General features: G+C 51.1%; 1 protein-coding gene across 7 annotated transcripts in view; it reads right to left on the reverse strand.

Moving 5' to 3' along the window:
• Positions 1-23346, reverse strand: part of VAV2 (vav guanine nucleotide exchange factor 2) — a 107263-nt gene that overhangs the window by 22982 nt on the left and 60935 nt on the right. For 4 of the 7 annotated variants that reach the window (XR_003994514.2, XM_030507332.1, XM_030507331.1 and 1 more), the window contains exons 3-7: positions 21772-21830; positions 10692-10760; positions 2185-2287; positions 1673-1687; positions 1222-1320 (exon numbers count right to left, since the gene is read on the reverse strand). Coding sequence is in view for 6 of the 7 variants with exons in the window: in XM_030507332.1 (XP_030363192.1) it covers positions 1222-1320; positions 1673-1687; positions 2185-2287; positions 10692-10760; positions 21772-21830 (345 nt within the window). In the remaining variant the exon portion in view is untranslated. The remainder of the gene's footprint in view (positions 1-1221; positions 1321-1672; positions 1688-2184; positions 2288-10691; positions 10761-21771; positions 21831-23346) is intronic. The other 3 variants (XM_030507333.1, XM_030507337.2, XM_030507335.2) reach the window with 1 other exon arrangement.

Raw genomic sequence — 23346 nt, forward strand, 5'->3', positions numbered from 1 at the left:
GAGTCCCCCGAGCTCCCCGCGGCACTTCCAGGCGTGGGGAGGTGCAGGACCCCCACCCATGGGTGGGCACAGCCCCTGTCCCACTGACCCGGCGGGAGGGGGTCACACACACACGGATCATTCCCTCGCTGCAGTTGGGAACAGCTTGGAAGCTCTTTGATTATCTCACCAGAATTCTGCCCTTGGGAAAGCACCGATAATGTGATTGCTTTGGAAATGCCTTTCTGAAGTAATACATATTAATAGAAATGTCCCCATGACTTGTAACTACGGAACCGTCCCTGATGCAACGCACCAAAGGCAGGACCCTCTACCCGTAACCCGTCATCAGAACCCAATGAGCCTTTGCAAGCTTCTCTGATGGATATCAAAGCGATAATTTAACTTCCTTTACAGTGAACCAGGAGGGCTGTGGCCGTTTCCAAGGAACAAGGGTTATTTATGTGAATGACATGTACATTGGGACATTCTCATGGAAAATGGGAAATGTTATTCCATCGTGCTGGCTTCGCTCACATTCTATGATTTTTCGCAGGAACTTGCAGCAGAGAGAGGCAAATAATTGCAAAAGGGGAGGAACCAAAAGCGTTTTGGGGTGATTAGAAATGGCAGCTGGATTTTTACTATTGTTCTTCATTCTTGCTGCTTTCCTCGGAGCACAAACCACCCCTAGGCTCCAGCTGTACCCACCACTCTGCTGCCGTGCTGAGGTGTCCGTTCTTATTTTGATTTGAAAGACACGATAATTTATGAAAACCAATTAAACCCCATGGATTTGAGCAGCAAAACGCTACTTTTAATCCAATTAGTTCCAATGAGAAACCAGCACAGCCTCAGCACTTCTGAAAAACATCCTGAATGAAGAAACGATCCCGTAGCAATCGCAGCGATAAGAGATCTGCAGACTCGGCTCCTCTGGGTGCGCGCGGTGGCAGAGCCTCCCGCCCGGGCAGGGGGTGCAGTGGGATGGGTTCAGCCTGTTTCCAATAGGCAGTGAGCAGACACAAATGTGCTGTTTGGCTCCTGCAGTTACGGGCTGCACATTTGTGCCTCTCAGGATGGGTTTTCTGGATCTCCCTCCTCTCCAGTTTTATGTGTGAACGCATCAATCCTGCCTCAACATCTGCCAGCTCTCGCAGCGAGAACCAGTGCAGCGAGATTAATGTGAGACCGAGTGATGATGGGAAGGTGATGGCACAGAGGAGATGCCTCAGTTCTTACCTTTTCTATATCTTCAAGTGTTTTGTAGTATTTGGCCTCAGTTTCTTGGATTTCTAGCAAACAGCAGTTTCTTTTGTCATCTTCTGTCATTCCCATTTTCTAGAAAAAAGGAAAAATAACACATAATACTCTCAAGAGTGGTCGAGCAACCTGCTCATGCAGCACAGAGCTCCAATTCAGCCTTCAGTGAGAGCAAACTCAGAACCAGCTCAAGCCTGGGAAGTCAGGAGAGCTCTGTTACTGCTTTATGTTAAAGAAACTATTTTATCCAGAAAAATTAGGAAGGAACCTGTCTGTACTATTCCATATGTTTCAACGTATTCAACATGATTCAGCAATGAGGTTTTAATGCTCATGCACAGGAACGGGGACCCTCTGTACACTCCCTTACAACCCCCAGCTCAGACCTATGTGCTGGATGGAAACCAGTATTTCAATCAATGCATCTTACCTGCATGTATCTGATCTGAAGCATGCAGAAACACAAGAACTGAATTAGCATGACACACATGTAACTGCAACAAATCTTAATAATCCCAACACTTGGCCAGACACAGGGGTGCTTATATTGAAAATAGACGTTTTTGCCCAGGGAAGGAGAGGAAGGAAGTCAGAGCTATCAGTTCCATCACTGCACAGCAGTGTCCAAGAAAATGGAGAACACTGAGGAGGGGACAGTGTTAAATTGCCAATACTGACCCGAGCCCTGCACTGCCCGGCTGCGGGACACCACACAGTGCAGTCCATGCATGAACCCTGAGCCCCCCGGAGAACCCCCTCTGGGCTGGTCCCATCCCACCTCAGCTCACTTGTACTGTTCGCGAGGGAGCTTGGTTTAAGGGTTCAAAGCATTCACTCCCTTGCAGCATCACTTGTCACGGGTGGACAGTTATTTATCTAACTGAACCCTCCCACTTCCCCTCCCATCAAGGTGTAGCTTTAAAAATGCAGATAAATTGTTACCATGGGCTGCTGAACTTCCACTCTGATGATATCTTCATAGATATCATCGCCTTCATCCTCGCAGGGGACGCAGTCGTAAATATCCTCCCCCAGGTCATGTTCACTGGAACGAGAAGGGGAGTGATTTACCAGTACTGCCACGGTCACTGCCTCCGCCCCAGGCCAACCAGCGAGTGCCCTCGCACAAGGAGGGAGGACAACCATGACAATAAAGAAAGCCCGCAGCACTGACGTGCTCAGCCCACAGTCTCTGTACAAGGAGACTCCATTTCCTCAGATCGGTACCCACTGCACATCTCTTCCTGCTCGCTGGAGGCTGGGAAAGGAGAAAGGCTGCTCGGCACGGGCAGGGATGGCAGCCAGGGCAGGGATGGCAGCCAGGACACTGCTCCGAGCCCTGTGCCGAGCACGTGGTGTTGCTGCTCCAGCGCCAGCTGCCAGCTCTGCCCCTGCAGAGTTTGTGCTTGGCCCATACAGCACCCGGCGGGACCACCGAGCTGCTGCAGGCCACGAGGTCCAGCTCCACCTGCCTCTGGAGCTGCCCACAGCCTCCTGCTCGTCTCCTGCCTCCTCTTCAGGACAGGGAGCAGCTCCTGTGCCAGTGGCTTTACCTACATTACACTTACAGAATACACTTTAATGGGCTGGATTTTGGTATGTTAAAGCACTGCCTCACTCTTGGCCTGATCTTGCTTTTTTCTAACAAAAAGATCTCCTTCATGCAAAAAAAAGGTCACCCCCTTCCCCCAGTGAGGGCAGCAAACTGCTGTAGGAGCCCACGTCCATTCGAAGTAAAGCAGATACTAAATAATCACCCAATGGCTTTGTGCACAGGTAGAAGCATCCCAGCCCTGCCTCACTTAGGAGGAAGCATGACATAGCCGTGCAGGACCCACAGCAACACCCGGACCAGCAACAGCCCCACTTTCCTCCAGTCCAGGTTTAAAAGCTCCAGATCCAGCTTCTCTGGGGATACACCGAGTCCCATAAAGCACAATCCTTGCCCTGATGAGCAAACCGGGTGATTTTGCCTCTAATGTTACCCAGAGGAGCGGAGCGCTCTCCTGGTCACCATAAGGTGAGCTCAGCTGATGCTCAGCCTGGGGATGCTCAGCCCCAATGCTGAGCAGAGCCCAGTAATAATGTTTACATCAGAGATAAATTAGGCAGCAAAAGTCATGCCGTCAAGATCAGCCACACCACTTAGGAGATGCCCTGCAAGCACCTGCTTGAAAGGCATCACTAGTGCTCAATTTGTGTTTAAAGGTGATGGTGTGAGGTACCAAGCTGCCATCTGAGCCTTTGCAGCCCTGCCAGAGACTCCCAAGTCTTAGAACACTTCTGAAAATTCAACCCATAGTAAATACCAATTAAGAGCAATAATTTTAGCTCTCAGATCTACAGGTGCTGATTGCTTACGGCTCCCACTGAAGTCAGCCCCATGGGATCAGCACAGCGTGAAATGCTGGAATATCAAACAGTGTTCGTGTGTTTTACAAGCTGTCTCTTTCAACATGGGTATTAATTACAGACAAATATATTTAGGTGTAGAACTGCACTCAAACTGTAACACTCGACATCTCTATATTACATAGCACAGAGCGGCAGAGTACATCTGCTTGCAAAACTGGGCTTTATTTCTTTTCTAAATACAGTTCTATTTTTATAAACAGCTTTATTTAATAAAAATTTGGGGATTTTAAATGAATACACTGGCATGATGTATCCGTCCCATTCTCCCAGAGTGATGCATTGCAGCTGCTGTCATAATGCCCACTAATAGCTGGTGATCCATCTTCCCCTTCCCAAGCGTCACCGTCACCAGTATTATCTGTACCAATATTTATATTCTCTCCAGTCCTTATCCAGACTGAGTAACTCCCAGATCCTGATGAATGTTCCTGCCCGCACCTCTCGGATTGCTGCCTGCCTCTCCACACATCATTCCCCTGGCTCAAGGGCCGTTAGGGAACGTATGGTCGGGTTAATGTCGCAAGCAGGAGCCCGGCTGGTGCGACACGACTGCGGGAGAGCTGCGGGATGCTGCTGCTGGAGCTGAGCCCTGATGCTGCCCAGCAACTGGTCTGGGCCACGTGCAGAAGGAGAACACAGTGTCTTGAGGTGACCCCGGAGCCCCACAGCCTGAGCATCCTCCGGACCTCCTCTCCTCCACACAAGCACAACCAGGCACCACGTCCAAGCCTCAGAGCCCAGCCTGGTGCTGCACAGGGGCCTGCTCTCCTCCCTCACCAAGGAGCCACCCGCTCTGGTCTGCAGCTGGGCATGCACCAGGACATCCCAGTGAGGAACCTAGGAGGCAGCGTGAGGTGCTGAAGGGGTTTCGCTAAATCTCAGGCTGCCTGGAGAAGGACGGGTGTCCCATGGACCCCCCAAGCCTGGCCCTACCCAGAGCTCCTCTGGGCCACCAGGAAAGGGGCAGGAGTGCCCACCAAGAGACAACACAGCGGATTTGCCCACAAAGCTGCCGAGAGCCATATGACACAAACACTGCACCCACCACCTGGGGCCACATCCTGACAGCACCTCGCCACTCTCATGGCTCTATCAAAGAGGCTGAGCCATGCTGTTCCATAAACTCCTGCCCACCCACACCAGTGTAAGCCCTTCCTATCTCTGATTTCTGGCCTCAGGTAAAAACTAGCGACAACTCCCTTGTCTTGGGGCCATCTAGAAAGACACCTCCACTTCAGAGCTTAGGGGAGAGGCACCAGAGATGCTCAAACCCAGCAGCTGTGGTGGTATTAGAACAACACCACCTTTGTCCAGCCGACCCTTATTTATTAAACCCATTCCCAGTACATCTCTGAGGAGCACCAGAGGTGCTGGTTTTATGGGGAGCAGTAAAACGTGCAGATGAGCCTCTCCCGGCGCATGTGCAGCGGCTGATGCTGCTGCTTTGCTCATGTTGATCTGCATCAGTCTCTGCATTTTTTTCTGTCAGGGTTGAAAATACACACCCTCCCTCCCCATCATTAAAAGAGAACAGGCATTGGGATGATTTTAGCCATTGGCAGCCTAAGAACATACTGATGCTAAATGCCATAAGGGAAAGGAAAGCAGGGCAGGTATTTTCCATGTTCAGCACAGACCCCTGCTGTGGGAGGCAATAAATTCAGCATCTCGAGCATGTCACGCTTAGACTGAACAACTTGAGCAAGGAAGGCCATATCTTCACCTTGTTCTTCACAAAGAAAAGCAATTTACTGCTCCAATAAAAGCAGCAGAGCCTGCGAGTTACCCGTGGGTATCGGAGCCTACAATCTACTGCCTGGATTAGGAGATTCATTGACAGCTCTGGCTTTAGGAAAGGGATTTTACCCACCCTTCAGAATTCATGCCAGCATTTGCAATTACTGTTATTGGGATGGATGTAACCAGCTTTGGGCTGGCTGCACCTTGCCTTGCCAGGAAAGCTTTGCGTACCTAAGGCAATTTCAGGCAAAACCAATGCTTTTGGCTGAGCTCCTCCTCCCTGGCCATGCCTGCTCAGTACATGCAGACAGCAGCCATGCAAAGGAGCAGCTCCCTTAGCAGAGGGACCGATGCCAGGCTGCTGCCTCGGAGTGAGGGACAAACAGGGACACAGAAGGAGGGAGCTGGGGAAGGGCAGGGTCCCTCCATGATCCCAGCAGCTCCCGGTGCCATTCCCCCAGACAGGATGCCAAAATTGAGTTAGTTTGAGGAAGAACATCACCGCCCTGGGTGAAGGCACCGGTCCCACTGCTCCACCACTGGGAACCAGCCCGCCAGAGCTCAGCACTAGGCCAAAACAGAGGACACACAGTCTGCATCTGGGCTCTGGGATAAGATGAGCTCTGGACAGCATTGCCCACAGCAGGGGATGGGCACAGATGGCCTGTGATGCGCTGGTCAGTAACCTGCAGCAGGTCCACTATGCTAAAGGGATGCTGCACATCCTGTTTGCAATGACACCGTGGATGAGGGGGGTAAGCAGGGAAGCTCTGAGGGTCTTGAGGGGCACTGAAGAACCTCTTAATCCATAAAAGCTGCTCCAGGAATTTGATGAGTTTGTACCAGGCTCAAGAATTCAAGGATGAGCCCAAGCAAGGCCCTCAGGGCAAACCCACCACACCTCTGCTCTCGCTCTGAACCACCAGAACCACCAGGAAGAGCAGAAGTAAGACGAGGAAAAGGAGAGAGAGGAGCTAAGACAAGACAACCAAAACACAACTCCAAATTTCCAACCTTGTGGCTGAGGTTCAGAGCCAGAAGACCTCAGAGCCCCACCAGGCCCAGGCTGGAAGGGAATGTGCAGGGTCCCCAGGACAGCTGCCAGGCTCCAGTTCACCCCAGGAATCCTCCACTTTCTCATTCTTACTCTGCACTTACAGCTACAAACAGACAGTTCATCTGACCAACCCCCTCATTCATGGTCTCTGTCAGACAAGGACAAGCAGAATCCTGTATCTGCCGCACATCTGGCAGGCTTGGGTTTCAGGGCAAAGGAGTGCAAGATGTGCAGTCCTTGGACTCGAGATCATGCAGGGTTTTAATTAGCCAGATTGTACTTGGATGGAGACACATGTCTGGAAATAGCAGGAGAAGCCTTTTGCCATCTATTCTACTCAGGTCTTATGTTCCCCATTCAAAGTGGAACATTAAAATCCCAAGAATGAGCCTCACACAGTCACAGCAGCTAACATGATCCCAGCAATGGCACTAGCAGCACATATAAAAACCTTTACTGGTGACAAAGAAGACACATTTACAAGTGCAAAGGCTCGAGCTCTGTGTCCCACGGAGCCATTCATTTAACTGGCTGGCATGTGTGGCTTTTCCAACACCACAAAAATCAGGAGAAAAGTGGCAGCTAACTTATCATCTCACCTTGGCTCCTCTATTCAGTACTTCCTTAATGCACTAGAGAAATTCTGCTGAGCACATCACTATTTTGGAAGATACAAGGAGGCAACGCTGGTGACAGCAGCAAAAGAAGCAGGAAAACCTCCAGCAGGAAGCTCGTGGCAGAAGACAGGTTGTTGGCAGAGTCTGTGCCCAACCGAGCTGCATCGCTTGAGAAATTGAGGCCAGGCAGGAGATTTCCTGCAAATCCCTTTCTCTATGGTAAAAGGTTTGGGAACACACCACTATCCCCAGTACTTCCACTAGGGACAAATCTCCAGCGAGCTGCAGCTCAGAACAAGGCCTGCGAACACCGACCTGTGGGATGAAGCTCCCGGCTCCAGCGCAGGGTTTGGTGGGGAGCTGCTTTGCTCAAAACACTGTCTTTGCCTTTTTTACAACACCGCAACTTCTCCCCTCAAAGCAATTCACTTTGAAAGGGATAAAAAAAGAGGCAGAAATTATGCAAATTAAATGTTTCATGACAAACCATTCACAGCAATTCTGCCCGCCTGAATTCTTCAAACAGCTACCAAACAACCCAAAACCCACCCCACATGGTGGGTGCAACCCACCAAACCTGCTGGGCTTTCTGTCAGCGCAGAGGGACAGTGCCATGAAGTGCAGAAGGTTCATGACAGAGAACATTCTGGTGCTGTAAAGAGGACCAGAATTAAAGGCTCTCATCAGTTTAATGAGAGAAAATAACTGGAGAGAGCTTAAATGGCAGCAGAGCAAATCTAACTTAAATGTGAAGTGTAACTCTGGAAGCACCAGAATGGTTTGGGGCAGCTGAAACAGCCATCCAGAGACGGAAAAGCGGTCGGTGGGGAGGATGCTCAGCAGCAAGGTGAAAACACCCAGCAGCCATGTGGAAGCAGCAGCTCCCATCCCTGCAGACCTGCAGGAGCATCCTCAGCACAAGCACCAGGGTCACCGATTCCAGGGGCCAGCTCCCGTGAGCTCCCCCAGCCCGGCTGGCGCGCTGGGGTCAGGGCTCGCTGAGACAGAGCAGGCAGCAGAGGGGACACGGCCCTTTTCTGCTCCTCCCAGCATGGCTCAGGCTCCAATCACACCGGCTGCCCTCACCATCTGCCCCGACCCTGCCATCTGCCCGCGCAGCAAACTGAGGGGCCGGCGGGCTGAGGGCAGGGAAACGGAGAACTCCCAAGGTCCCCTGACGCCCTCCATTCTCCCCTCCCCTTCCCACCACCAGCTGCTCTCTTGGCTTCTGGGTTGGATTTTTGTTGGGTTTTTTTTTTAATGAATAGCTGTTTCCAGGCCATTCTCTGCCTTGACCTGCTGGTGGCTGACCCAGCGCCGGGGAGCTGCATGCAGCTCAGTGTAACCCCTGCGACAGCCCAAAAGTGAACACCAAACTGCTCCATTTAAGGTTGAAATGAAGAGTTTTGATACTCTCCAAAACATCCACTTTTACTAGCCCCAAAAATGTCTTCTTAGAACCAGCTCAATATTTAACCTGAGCTTATCCCAGCAGCACAACACCCAGAGAGAGCTCCCTTTGTGACACTCCTCTCTCCCAGGGGTGCTGAGCCCACCGGGATCATCCCTCCTGCAGGCTGGGCACTTGCAGCAGCACCTTTTACAGTGGTTTTATGGACAGAACCATTCATCCTGCCAAAATGATCCAAAGGGCAAAAATAATCACTCAGCTGCACGAATACACCATGTTAGTGTGGAAAAAACACCCAAAGGCGGAGGGGTCTCTCCTGCAAAAGGGAGGATTGCTGTGCCCAGCTCGGTCATGGCTCCTTCCATGCACTGGGTCACCTCACTGCTGCTTGTGAAAATCACTTCCTTGCCTCCAATGAAGCATTTCGGATGCACTTGGATCTTCCCAAGGCTGCTGGATCATCAGCAATATTAAATGCTAAGATGCTGGATGGACTGAATCATGCCCAGCTCATGAATGATGCCTTTGTTCAGTTGTTTGGAGATCGGCAGCAGCGAAGAAAGAGCTCTTCTCATGCGGTCCCGCATTTGCCAGCACCCAGCAGCGGTGCCCAGCATGCACCATTGTGACCAGCAAGTGTCCAGTGAAAGTTTCCTTGTCAAGCACAGAGAGACGCTCCTTGTCAAAGGAGAAAGGGGAACTCTTGCTGATGGGTCTGCAGGCAGCGGGACAGCAGCACTCGTGCTGAGGGGCTCTCGGAGGTTTCTACACTTAGGAGTGAACTACATCGCTGTTCCATGGGTTGTGTTTCCATGCACAACCTGGCTGCACCAGCAGCGCAGACCTGGATGAAGGAATTTGTGCAACACACCCATGATTTACAGGCGCCTTCCCCCAGGGGCCCTAACTGAAGATGTAAAGAATCGGATTTTGCAAAGAATCAGAGAAAAGGGAAAGTTAGAAATTGGAGACAATGTGGGACAAAGCAGAGTGATTGATAAGGAATAAACCTTGAAGCTATCCGAGCGCAGGACATGGGCATCCCAGACCCTCTCACAGAGGAACCAACTCTCAGCCATGAGCAAAGGTCCGAGAAACAGTTTGGGAAGCTTCACACGGACACCCTGCAGGAGCCACCGGCGCTGAGTGTGAGTTCACACACAAACCTTTCTCCAATTAAAAGCACATCTATGTGTGAGAATCAGGAATTTAAAACCCAATATTAAAGGGATTTTGAGAACTTTAAGAGAGAGGGAGAAAAATGTTCTTGAAAGGATCTCTTTATAAGTTAAAAAGTTATTAAACTGTAGCTGCCGGAGCAGACGGTGAGCAGGGGCTTCCAGGGTACTCCCTTCCCTCGGCTAGTAATTTATGATTTACTTTTGTAATAACTGAAGCCATAAGGAACTCATTGGATTAAGGAGCCTTATTATTTATGTTGTGGAACAATAATATTTAACTGTATAAAGCCACATATCCACCCAGGCAGACTTTCCCTCCAGATGAAACAGACTGCACTTCATAAGTAAAACCCCGGCCGGCGGGAACGCTGCCATCGAATTCCAATAGCGCCCGTGTCTCACCGCGTACGTTGTAGTTCAAGGTTGCTTTTAAAAGCCTGTTATATCATCACCATGGGCAGCAAAATACCAGAGACTCAGACAAACACAGACACAGAAACCGCAGCAGCATCGCCCCACATCCCACCAAGCACCAGGGACAGGCGGGACGGTCGCCTGCCCTGGGGCTGGCTGGTGTGGGCTGAAATCACTCACAGGGGATGCAGACCCACGTGCCAGCACCCGCACAGCCCCAGAATGCCATGTTGGGGAGCAGCACTGAGTTAGCAATGGGTACCCCCCGGGTCCCAGCGAGCAGCTTGGCTTCAGCCGGCACAGAGGATGGATCCCATCCTGGGGTCTTGCAGCTAACGAGGGGTTTAGCTGGCAGAGGGGCTCCCCATGGGCTCAGGCCTGCAAGCCCCCTAATGAGCCCCCTGTACACTCAACCCAACTACAAGTGATGTCTCCCAGGGCTCTGCGTGGGAATAGACAGACTACTGCAAGAGCACAAGGATCTCCCAGCATGATGATCAAAGCAGCCGGCACAATTCTCCCAGCCCCGCTGTCACCTTTCATCCCACTTTGCTGGACCCATAATGCAACTTTTCCCTTTCCACGTCCCCCCATGACAAGGTGAGGCCACTTACTCTGCCAGCTCCTCCAAGCTCCGATACACATCGTCATCATTTTCCGTGGTCTCCTCCGATGGGAAGGGTCTGGGGAAGGAGAGGAACAACAGTGTTACTGGTGTGTCCCCCTGCAGCAGGTCCCCATAGCCCCAGCCCAAGGCCCCCCCCTGGGCAGAGGGCGTTTCGGAAAAAAACACTTATTGCAAATACATTTTTTCCTATGGAGGCATTAGGCAGGATGAGCCCATCCCCGCTGCTCCCCGCTGGCAGCGCTGGTACGGCAGGACAAGCAGCCAGGAGAGGCTGGTTCACCGCAGGGCACCGGCTGAGCACTGCATCATCTAACAGCACCTCAGAGACCTGGCTCCGAGCCGCCACTCTCACTGTGCTGGTGCTGCACAAAGGACTTGGTACAAATCTCATCGAAGTCTGCGCTGGAGTCGCTGAGCAAGAGAAGCACCTTCCTGTCCCCCGCCATGGAGCCTCTCTACCTGTGAGCTCCTGCCCTCCCAGCCAAGGCACTCTGAGCTGCTTCCCACCAGCGTCTCCCACTGCTGCCAGCAGCCGATCCCACCAGGATGAATGAGTCCTTAACAGACCCTGGCCTTCCTTGTCCTAACAACTTTGTGATAGCTGAAAAAAGTTAAAACCCGGGGGATGAGTGAAAAGAGACCGAAAGGGCAAAAGGAAGGGGGGAGAAAACAGATTAAAAGAGATGGGGAGGGAGTAAGGGGAATACAAGAATTCCTTGGCTCGTTCCAAAGTAATAACCAAATAATGTATGAAGGAGATGAAAAATACTGCTTTAATTAAACCCAAAGTATTATTGCTGGCACAGGGCCATGCGGGCTGCGGCTCTGCAGGGCTGGATGCACCTTGTGGCTGCGCCGGGCTCCCATGGTCGGACGAGCCCTGCTCCAGCCGGAGCCAGCGAATGTGTCTGCAGCTTGACCTGGCCCTGGGGCACCACAGTGGAGGCAGAGAGGGGTCCCCAGGACGCTGATGCTGTGGGGAGCAAACCTGGACACATGTGAACTCTTAACTGCCCCAAAAGCAATTTCCTCCTCTTCCCTCCACCCTCCTTGTTTCACAATACATTGCCTCTCCTGAAGGATTCAAACATAGAGCCTGGCTAGCCCCCGAATGCACTATTTTTGGATCCTGTCTCCAGTATGAATTCACCTTCCCCCCTCGGCTTTACTTCACCTTTTCTTTAAGGAGCAGATTCAGACAAAGTGTTTTGAAATAGTGCTCAAACCTGCAGCGAGTTCAGTTAAAACCACAACCAGGTGGTGAGGCCGAGAGGGAAAAGTGACCCCAGCCCCAGGGCAGGGCGATTTCATGCTCCAGCAGCTATCCCAGCTGCCGTGCCCTGCGCGAGACGCAGACCCACGGAGCCTTGAACCATGCCCATGTGCAAAGCACCAACGCAGAGGGAGGACAGCGATGGGTGGGAAGAGCAAATGGGGCTGTGCTGGCTCTCACAGTCTCATGACAAGGCCAGTACCATTGGGCAATTGTCCCGACACCCCAAATCTGGCACAAAGCTGCCTGTGCATTTGTGGTTGGGGGGGATGCCCATTTTGGAGAGAAGCTGCAAAACACAAAGGTGCAGTGAGAGGCTGGAGGCACCCAGGATCTCCACCAAGCCTGTGTTTCCCCTCCCCTGCTGTCCCCTGGAGGTCAGTGACAAACACAAGAGCCATGTGAGGCACAGACAAAAATGTCATCAGCTCTTCCTGCAGTGACAGACCCCATCACGGGAACCGGTCTCGGAGCTCAGCCCCAACAGGCGAGGGGGAATGGCATTTCTCCAGTGAGACAGGAGGAATCGGGGGTAACCTCTGCTTAAAGACCACTTGTTAAAAGAATAAAAGATACAACCCACTGCCAGGCACGACCTCCTTTCTTTTACACGCATCTTCTGCCCTTAATCTCTATTTCCTTCTCCTTTGCTCACCATGCCAGAAAGAAAGTAAAAGAGCCACAAAGAATATTAAAATCACAAGCACATATTTCCAACCATAAATCTGGGCTTGAGGTGTAATCAGTTCCTGTGATAAACCTTCCCATGCCAGACAAGGAGACAGCAAAGAGAGAAAAATACCTTCTAATGAGAGTTTCATGGGGACAGCAGCTCCATCAGCCCCCGGCTTCACCTTGACCATCGGTAAAGCACCGGCGTGAAAGTCAGGGCAGGGGAGGAATTAATAACCTGTATCTCTGCAATAGCAGCTAATGGCTAAATAAGGATGCACAGAACGCAATTAGAAGGGAAGTCACGGGAGAAGAGGATTACCAAATGGACCGTCTAAAACCTGGAGCTGAAGGATGGGTGTTTGTAGGAAGCCCGGGGTTCGCTGTGCTCCTGCCTCCCCCTGCTGCCGCGGCACGAGCAGCTCCGCAGGAGCCTGAGCCCACTCAGGGGAAGAGCGAAAGCCCCAGAAACATCAAACACCCCCGAAACAGGCTCTCAGAGATAATAAACCTCCCAGAGCAGACTTCTTCACAAACAAACCCCACAGCATTCAGCAGCATCGCTCCCAGAGATCAAAGAGGAGAACGAAAGTGGGATCAATCTGATGTGTTTGTGTTAGCACCTAGAAGAGAAGAAAAGACCAAGTAATTTGTTCTGGAGTTTAGAGAGAGCTTCTCCTCTTGAGGACACAACTTAGAGCAGATGATCGCTCTCGACACACGATGCAAAGCACCCCCTTGATCTTACAAGACATTTAGGCTACTCTGCGTGTTGGAGACTTGCACACATGCAGCACACAGCGCCCTGCAATGCAACATGCTCTGACAAGGAAAGGCAGGAGCAGTCCACAGCCACGGAACAGCACACAGGGATGATCAATCACTATTCCACAGGCACCTGATGCAGAACCCCTGCCTTGCTCTTGGCGGTCACTTGGGTTGCCCATGATCCATCCCACGCCGTATCCTCACCAGCCACCCCATGACCCTCTCTGCGGGTGAAGGCGCAGTGCGATGCGCTGCCTGGCTGCACTCTCCTCTGAATTATTTAACGGCAAGAGTCAGGTAGGCTGCAATTCCAACAGCAACAGCAGAAAGACTGATTTATTTATGAACACATTTCAGCATCTGCGTGCCCTGTCCTAGCAACTGAAGCCAGCTCTTCACCTCTGTGGTACCATCACAGAGAATACAGAGGGTCAGGGATGGGTCAGCTTTAGTCTGATAATTGTGTACACCAGCACCTTAGCCTCAAATCCAATGTGTGACCAAGCAAGGAGGATCTGGCATCATTTATTTTCTGTTTTCCCTGACTTCATTCTGATTTCCTGGGGTCAAACACCAGCCCTGGGAACAGAAAGCGTGACGAGAAGCAGGCAGGGTGGGAATGTCCCACTCGCTGCCCTCCATCCCATGGAGCTGCTCCCGCCCGAGGCCGCTGGCGGTGGAGATGCTCTGTCAGGCAGATCTGTGAGCAAGTTTTCATGACTTGTGAAAACGCCACAGGAGAGTGAAGGAGCTGGTTCAACCCCTGCCAGGAGCGGGACTCCAGCCTCCACCACCAGCAGGATCATCTCTCCCTGTTGTCCTAAGCCCAGCGATCACATTTGAGTGCTTTAAAAAGCAGGCGGAGTACACGAGACCCATGAAACGTGAGCTGCTCCCATCTGCTGCCCCGTCTGCGAGGGATTCCTTCAGCAATGGAAAGGACCAGAGCCTCAGGCTGGTGCAAAGCAGCTTCCGCGGCTCTGCTGGGATGGACAGGGCTGCGCTGTCCTGTCTTCCTGAGTCTGGAAGAAAAATGTTTCCATAGCATGGTATCTACAGGCCATAATTACACCTTGCAGTAGCTCACACACCCCATAGCTGTGTGTACAGATCCTCCACAACTCTGTTTTGAAGAAAGCACTGCAGCAATGCAGAGAAAACCCATGGGAGTCTGTGATTTTACCAAGATTCTGGACCTCAGGTCATGCTTTCCATTAAGTTTGGGTATGGAGTCCCAGCTCCCTGTTTCCAGACGTGTCTGTCCCATTGCTGAGACTTAATGGTGCTTCAATCCCAAAATACGTGTCTCCGGGGAAAGTGCTCAGACCTTGGCTGTTCATAGCACATCATTTTGATCACTCCAACCTTCCCCCTTTCTTTTTTCCTCCTCTCTATCTCCAGGCAAGTCGATCTCTGAGCATGGGATCATCCCATCTCGTGACCGTGGGTCCCTTATCAGCCATCGGTGCTGGCACCCCGGAGCAGTGTTGCGTCCCTGGGGAACGCTGTTGTGCCCTCTCGAGCACAGGAGCTGTCCAAAGAAAACCATGGGGGTTCTGCCAGATGCTTACACACAGCTGAAAGCGCATTCATTCATCAGCAGCTTCGGTGGGATCAGGCGGATTAAAGCAGCTTCTAATTTACTGATGTAGCAAGAGGTGACTGCTACTGACACAGCCGACCAGGGAAAAGCAAAGAGGTGACCTGGAGCTGCTTCTCCAGCCCCACTCTCGACCCAGGCAGCAACTCCAAGTTTTGGTTCCCATCTGTGAAGTGGGAACAGAGTCAGAGAACGATTTTGGTCAAGTGCTGCGAGATGGATGAAAACCAGGAGATTAATGCCCAAGAGCCATTTTTATAAAGCAGATTGGAATCAATTCTTTCGCTGCAGAACAAGACACACTGGAGCATACCAAAAGCTGCTGAATTTAATTAAAATCATACTATTGTGTTACATTACTCATCTCTGGAAAGAAGCGCCTCATGCTGTGCCAAATTTTAGACACGTCCTCTGAAAAATTATGATTTGCTTTTATTTGTGGTCTGGAACTTGCAAAAATTCTCACAAGATTAATTCTGATGGAAATTCAGTGGGGAAGCAGCAAGCTGCATCATCAGATAACAGAGATGATGATTCTGCAGGGGAGTACTCGCAGCGCTCAACACAGTGCACTGCAGTGCCCAAGGGTTAGCTGCGTGCCCTGCTTTATCTTTAGCTCAAATCTGAACCGAGTATTTCTGGAGACTACGAGACAAGAAAATAACAGCTCGTATAAATTTATGTTTCAACACATTATCGCATCTTTAAAAAATTCTCATGTCCCAGTGCTTTGCTCAAGAAAGCGGAATGATTTTCTCCACACTTCAGCTCCATGTTGATGATAACAGATGGATAAAACCAAAAGGGGAATCCAGAAACATCTTTCTCAAGAAGAAAGAGGAGAAAAAACTCAGCCCCAAGCCGTCTGGGGTAACAGCACAACCAGTCACTAGGAAACGATTTGACCCAGGTTAAAGACCACTCTGGGCAGGCGGCACCACTCACCGGGGAGCACAGGGATAACTCATAGGATGGACAGACCTGGGAGGTACCCCATGAACTTTAGCAACATCTCCACAGGGGTCTGCAACCTCCTCGCTTTGGAAAAAGCTGCTGAAACAAAAACCTTGAAACACCCATTTTTTAAGTTGTGGCAAAGCAGCACAAGGAAATCTTTTAACAGGTCGAGGAGCAGTTCCTCTGCTGTACCCAAGCCCCCGCAGTCCTATGGAACACGCCAATAAAAACAAGTAACTACCTAAACATCTACCCCTGTGGCTTCCAGAGCAGCACCCACACTGCTCTCTGCACAAAACCAGCACCAGCATGTCCCGGCCAAGTGGGGTCCTACTGTACAACGTAAACCAGATCTGAATAACACCTCTGCTGAGCAGCACCTTCTGTGGTCCACAAGGAATAAAAGACGTGCACTTTCTGCTCTCTGGAGCGGTGCAAAGGGACATGGTTTGTCCCAGAGCATCTGAGTGTGCCTCTCCTTGGGCTTAGCTCAGGTGTCCCCTGTCCCCCCATGCTGGAGACCCCAGTTTGGGACAAACTGAGCCTCAAGCCCTTTACCCACACCTGGGACAAGGGCTGCATTTCAGAGAGACCTTTCCAGCACCTCTGACTGTCAGCCCATGCACTGCCCCTGCTCATCAGAGGAAGTGGATGAGCAGCCATGAGGCAGGCGCACCCCAAAACCCAGCGAGCCCCACGTGTGACTGTTCAGCAAAGCTGAGCACATTGGAACTGTATCTTCATTATGGAAAGCTGCTGGTGGGGAGGGGGCGAGAGAAACTGCCTTTGCTTTTATTAGCAGATGCTTACGGGGTGACCTCAGCATCTCCCAAGCCTACAAAGCAGCCGCGCAGGAAAACATGTCAATGATATTTTTCAGGCTCTCTGAGGAGCAAGCCTGTGAGGATACATACTTGCCAAAATAAATGTGTTAAAAACGTTTTTAGCTGGAAAGGAACTGCTTTTAGCCAAGGATCCTGCTCACTGACAAGGGAGGAAGCCTTACGGTCACTCCTAAAGAAGGCTTGTCCATGTCACAAGAAACCATCTCCACTCAACCCCTGGCTCACGAGGTCTGTGACTGGACCTCCGTGGACCTGTGCTGGTCAGTTCCAAGACTGGTCCCAGTTCCCGACTCCCTGGAGCACAGGAGAGCTCTGCGCAGCAACCATAGGTGTTTCCAGACACAGATTCCTTCCACAGCCTTCTCCATCAATTTTAGAGCAATGCTTAAAGCACCTATGATGGGTACACCATGGCAGTAAAATACTAACGGGCAGAGTGCAATTACAGAGAGCACACTGGCAATGAATAAAACAGCCCTCGTAAAACCAACCTCACAGGAGAAGAGGTCCCATAACTCCCTCCTCACCAGAAGACATTTGAGGTCTCAGTCGACAGTGACTTTAATTGCTCACCATCTCCACACACGGCTGGACCCACCTCCTGTGTGAGCTGCCCAGAGGCAGAGACCAACCTGATCAGCATGATGCCTCCATCACAGAATCTGCTCTGCCACCTCAGGGCATGTGATATGCAGAGGTCAAACACCCACAGAACCAGCATCTTGGCTTCTATTTCTGTATCTGTTTAAATGCCAGGTAAACCTCTGCCCAGGGCAATGGGCTACACTCACTGCGTCCGCGCTGAGGGGAAACTAATGTCACTTGTTCTGCCAACAACTCAGCCAGCCTCAGACCTAAGGGGGTCCTGCCTTTGTCCCCAGGATGGGGAAAACACAACCAGTCCCTTCTCCTTCCCTCCACCGCCCAGCCAAAGCACGGCCACTGCTCCCGCAGGAGAAAACCTCCCCGTGACAAACAGGGCTCACCCCAACTCCCCATTTGCAAATGTTTTTACATCTATTTTATTAACTGCGGGGTCTTCTGAAGAAAGTCACTGAGAGGTTCACTTCATATATAAAGGATTTACTCAGATTAAGGGCCTCAGTGAAAGGCCTTTGAACACTCCAACTCCTTCCCGTTTTCAGATGGTTTCACTGTGCACACATTAAAAATGCAGGCAGGCAGCATGAGCCAATATTCCTTAACCTCCCGCTTCGCTTGCAAAACTTGGCTTCCAGGAAAAACATATATCTTGGGGAGATGAAAACACACGTGTCCCCCTACTCACAGCTCATGTTGAGCCCACGGAGCTCACAAGCACAAGATGGACAATGGCCAGAGCCCAGCAGACACCAGGACATGCCATGGGCAGCAGGAACAGCCAGGGCTGCAGCAGGGAAGTGGTAACGGAAAAAAAGGCTTCAAGGAAAAATAAATCCTGGTTTACTGGGACCTGCAAAAAGGAGCCCTGTTGTCCTCCAGAGAGCAGCATTCACTGGTGAGAACTTGGAAAGAGTGAGAACTCATGCTCCAGAGCACGGGAAACCCTTTGCACAATACCCCAGTGCGATCACGCTGCTCCTGTCTGCTACAAAATCCTCCCACCAACGTGGAGCATTTTTAGTGCCCCGTAAGAAGCAGGGTAAGGACTTAGTGGGACACGAGTGAGGTCTGTGGTGGGAGCTCCCAGTGTCCTGGCTGTAAAATAAAATCTCTTGTTCAGCAACAGCCATGACGGGCAAGGAGCACGGTGGTAACTTCTCCCTGAGAGTGCTGACAGTCCTCCAGACAGAGCAGGAAAGGATGAGAAACAACAGCATTTAAACATATTCTCCTCTCCTTAAGCAATGGGCAATGCTATACAATGGGGATCTTTTCTTTGTCCCCACATACAACAGCTGTGTAAGACAGTGAACAATGAAAACTCCAGGAAAAGGGAATTAGCACCTTTCTGCAGGACCTGTGCTCCCAAACCAGATCAAGGGCAGCGCTGCCAAGGCTGCGTGCGCCCAGGGAGCAGCAGGTCTCCTGTCCCACAAGCCAGGTGAACAAAGGCTTTTCTCCCCTCCCCATTTCTGAGACTCACACACAAAACTAAGGGATTTGCCCAGGGCCACGTACAGCACCTGGGGCAGAGCAAAGATCCTGCTTTCCCTTCCACACATCTTCGCTTTCATGAATCCACTTTCCCTTCCGCGCATCTTTATCCACAAAACTATCTTTCCTCCGAATGCCTTAAAGAGAGGAAACATGCCTTTTTCTAGGAGGCACCAATAAGCCTTGTGCCATCAAGGGGCTTTTTACGTGGGAACTACCCAAAAAATAACCCAGTGTGGTGGTGGTGGTCCTGGCAACTACACGCTGCTTCAGCAAGCGGGAAACGCCGTCTGTGCTCCTCATACAGTCTTGTGCAAGAGAGAAATGTGTTTTACCACCATTAGGGACCATCCCCTGCTCGAGGGAAGCCAGCGATGCACCACACCACAGCAGGACACTGATAGCTGCAACTACTGAAACCTGCACCATGGCTAGAACAGAGCAGGGGAGGACGGACACAGGGGCTGCAATAGCTGCACCGGATCAAGCGCAGCCTCAGCAGTGTGCTGCGAACACAGCATTGCATCAGACATCATTTTCTGCCATGTTTTGCTGCTTGTAGCTTGTTTCTTGGAAGAAACTCTCTGCCATCTCAACACAGCTATCCTGATAGCTATCTGATTTACACTGTGAAACAGGGCTTCTCTGGCAAGGTTCATGTATCCAGGAATTGTTAAGACAGAAAGACTATTTTTGTTGTCACTGAACAGCATACAAGATTGATTTCTGTTTTTCTACCCTACCTGCCATGAAACTTATTTAAGAACAAGTAATAGGCTCAGGAATTTATTTCATTCTTAATTTGTGTGATCCTGATTCTTAGGCCCCAAAATAGGGGATGGAGCAGAGCCACGCTCGTGCACCATCCCAACTGCACTGTATTTACCAGGGTTTTGAGCACCATGCCTAAGCCAATGCGCCTTTCGCATTTATTTCAATGGCAGCATCCTCACAGCGGGAGGGAAGGTCGGGGGCACCCAGCATCAGTGGGGACTCCAGCGAGCTGAGGGCAGCGGTGGCTGATGTGACCAGCCCCATTGGGGAGCCAGAGCTGCTGCTGGTTCCCACAGATTAAATTAATTCATCTGAGATTAGTTTCTGAGGCTTTTCTGGTGGTGTGGCAAGAAATCACCTAATCAAAAGGAAAGAACAGGCAGGGACAGACAAGGCAAGGGCTCTCTGCCCACAGGGACAGCGGTGAGGTGGGAGCAGACACCCCCAGGAAGGGATTTTCCAGCTAAAGGAGCAACAGCGTTTCCTGTTCTCGCAGAGCTGGCAGTGGGGAGGAGCTGGGTTAATGCACAGGAAAACAGGGTTAGAAGCAAAGACCTGCTAAGCTCTGTGCTATTCTTGTGTAATTATGGTGCCAAAGGCTTCCAAGATAAGGGATTTTAGTGGGAACTGTAAATGCTGGTTGTAAAATGAAGAAGAAAAAGCCACATATCTACAAGAACAGCAAAGCCTCCCTGCCCTACATCCCAGCTATTGCCAGCCCTGGCAGCAGGAGACCTACAGAGAAACAACAGGGATTCAGCCAAAGCCTTCCCAGGGCACGACCAGCTCCTTCATCCTCTGCAGGACACCGGGACACCCCTGCCTGGAAGGGCTTTGCCGGGGCTGACACAGTGGAGCCTCTCCCAGTGATGCTTAAACCCAGCCCTGGCAAAGGCACCGCAGCCTGTGTGTGGGTTCCCCCTCGCCCTCCGCCTCCCAGCGCCTTGGATGTTCCTTTCCCTTAAAATAATAATCACTGCATTGCTCAGGGCTACCCTTAATAATAAATAGTCCTTAACTTACAGCACGTCTTTATTTCTCAAACCTTCACCCCCCAAATCTCCCCCCAAGTCCTGGTGGGATCTGTCAGATTTGTGCTTAACAGATGGGAAGGCTCCAAGTTTGTTTTACACGTGAAAAGCTGTCTCCCTCCAGCAATATCAGTGCAGTTAAGGCAGTGAAAATAAGTTCAGACAGTGGAAATGGAGGTGTGGGGTGGTGGGCACGGGCAGAGGGGGGCTCATCCACAGCATCCCCACAGCCTGGCTGCAGCTGTGCTGGCCCTGGGATGCAGACACAGACCAATGCCATGATACACCCTGCCACAACAGCATTACATGTTCTGCAGGGAAAAGCGAATGTGTTCTACGGCTGGGGAAAAGAAACAACCCCCCAGAAAAGGAGAAAAGGTACCTGAGGCTGAGAACTCGTCCCAGTTGTGTCTGTGGTCTTAATGAGATGTTGCCAGATTAATAATGAAAACACACACTAACAAGAAAACCAATTGCAAACCAGTTTTGCAAGGAATTGAATAAAGACCATGATAACAGCTCTGCTTAACAGCGCTGTGTGCTGGTTTCTATTCCTCCCCCTTTGCTCTTTCCACTACCAGAGGAGGAGCAGCCCCGCAGCCCAGCGGGGGCACCAGGGGTGGTTCGCTCCTTACCTCCCTCTGCCCGCACAGCACTGACGTGTCTTTGTCAAAGCCAGGAAGACATTTTCCAGTGGCCAGTGACTGAAAGGCCACCTGAGCAAGGTGGGGACAGTGGGGTGACACCACAGCTCCATGGGCAAGGCAAAGGGCGCTGCTGGCTTTCCGGGAATCCCACTAAACCCACCCGCTGCCCCCCCAGCAGGCACATCACACACAACTCATGACACTTATTTTCTTTGTAAGCTGTTCCTGAGCAGCCTGTGAGGTGCTTTTACGTGTACCCAGTTACATCCCAAAGGCATCCTTGATGTCTGTTTAACCCTAATATATGTAGCTTCTAAAGAGCCTAATGTGATTAAATATTAGCAATATGGATAGGGAGAGATAAAAACATCATTTAAAGCATCAGGTTGAAAAGGATCTTACCTAATTCCTTTGGTTTGAGCAATATTGTGGAAGGAGAGTCTGGATACTGCAGAGATCACCTGGAGAGAGAAAAAGATGCTGATGCGCTTATTGATGACAGAGGAAGGTTTGGTGGGAACTGGAGGACCCACAGCCTGAACACCCATCAAAATGGGTGAGCTCCAGTCCACCACCAGTGTCACAGTACGGTGCCACCAGAGCTTGGGAGACACTGAATGCAAACACTGCTTTTGGTTCTATTAATGAGCTTAAAAGACGTTTAACCCTTGGCTATAAAGCTACCCATTCAACAGCATTATCCGAGGAAACTCCATCCCACCACTCAGATAACACATGCAGACCTGCTTCAGTAGGTTTTATGCAACACTGAGAATCACCGAAAACCCCTCTTACTCCTGTGTTTTATTACAAAAGGTTTATAGCTCCTTTCGTCTCTCCCACACAAAATGATCTTATTGAGGCAACGTGCCAAGACTGAAGGGTTTTGACTTCTTGCATTTCAGTACAGATGCATCATCAGCTTGTCAGAGGTGAGCACAGACCATCGCCCTTCCCTGGCAGAGAGCAGCCAGAAGTGATTCAACAATGAAGTATTTTCATCAGCATCTCAAACAGGAACAGTGAGAGACCGGCTCTCCCTGAAAGCTCCAATTCCTGGTGGAAGCTTTAATTGTTACACAGAATTTTCAATGAAAATTTTTCAGTTCTCAACCACGAGGAATGGTTTCAGCCCCTTACATGTTTTACTCTTGCCCAAATTCATCATTTCAAAGCTAGATTGAAAAAACAAACCTATTAGTTTTGGGCTGGTTTCCCACCCCCTGACATGAATAGAGATGTCTGGATCCAGGACATGGATAAAGGGCTTCCTGAGAGGTCCGGGCTGCCCAGGGCCCCAGCCCTCCCCCAGGCACACAAACCTGAGCACCATGGGGGTGCCGCTGCCTGGAGCTGCCCTGCGCCCAGCCCAGCGGCACCCATCAGTGCTGCCTTCTTTAGGGACCCGTGCTGGGGGATGCTAAAGCACCTCCACACGCGTCACCCAGGGGAGCACAAGCCCCCAGTGCCTGACTTCGCTCCTGAGGCTGCTGCTGGTACTTGAAGCCTTTCTCCACCCCACATTATTACTCCAGAGCATCAGAGTTGCATCAGGGATCCTCATGCAAATCCTTCCCGCTGCCAGAGCCACGCTTGGGGGGATGGACACACGCAGCTCCTCGGGACTGAGCAGCTCCTGCTGCAGCAGACCCTGCGCCAAATCCCATCTTCTCCTCCACCTCTTGCGACCTTCCTCCCTTTAATTTTCCTGCTCCTTTACCGTGAGCTCCAGCTGCTGCTGCCCCACGCGTGGTCCCGAAGCTGGGGCAGCAACAAAGGAGCTGCCACAGTTTGGTATTTAGGGTTGACTTTCACACGGAGAACAGAGATGCTGAATTATTCAACAAGGCACATGACTCTGTGAATGTCAAAACTTGGCCAAGTTTCTCCCTGATATAAGATGTCACTAAGAGAAGTTCAGCACAGAAAGAAGCTCCAGAGCAAGAGGGAATTTTCCTTGAGCCTGGGATGCTCTAT

This window comes from Strigops habroptila, chromosome 15 (genome assembly GCF_004027225.2).
Source record: "Strigops habroptila isolate Jane chromosome 15, bStrHab1.2.pri, whole genome shotgun sequence".
NCBI lineage: Eukaryota > Metazoa > Chordata > Aves > Psittaciformes > Psittacidae > Strigops > Strigops habroptila.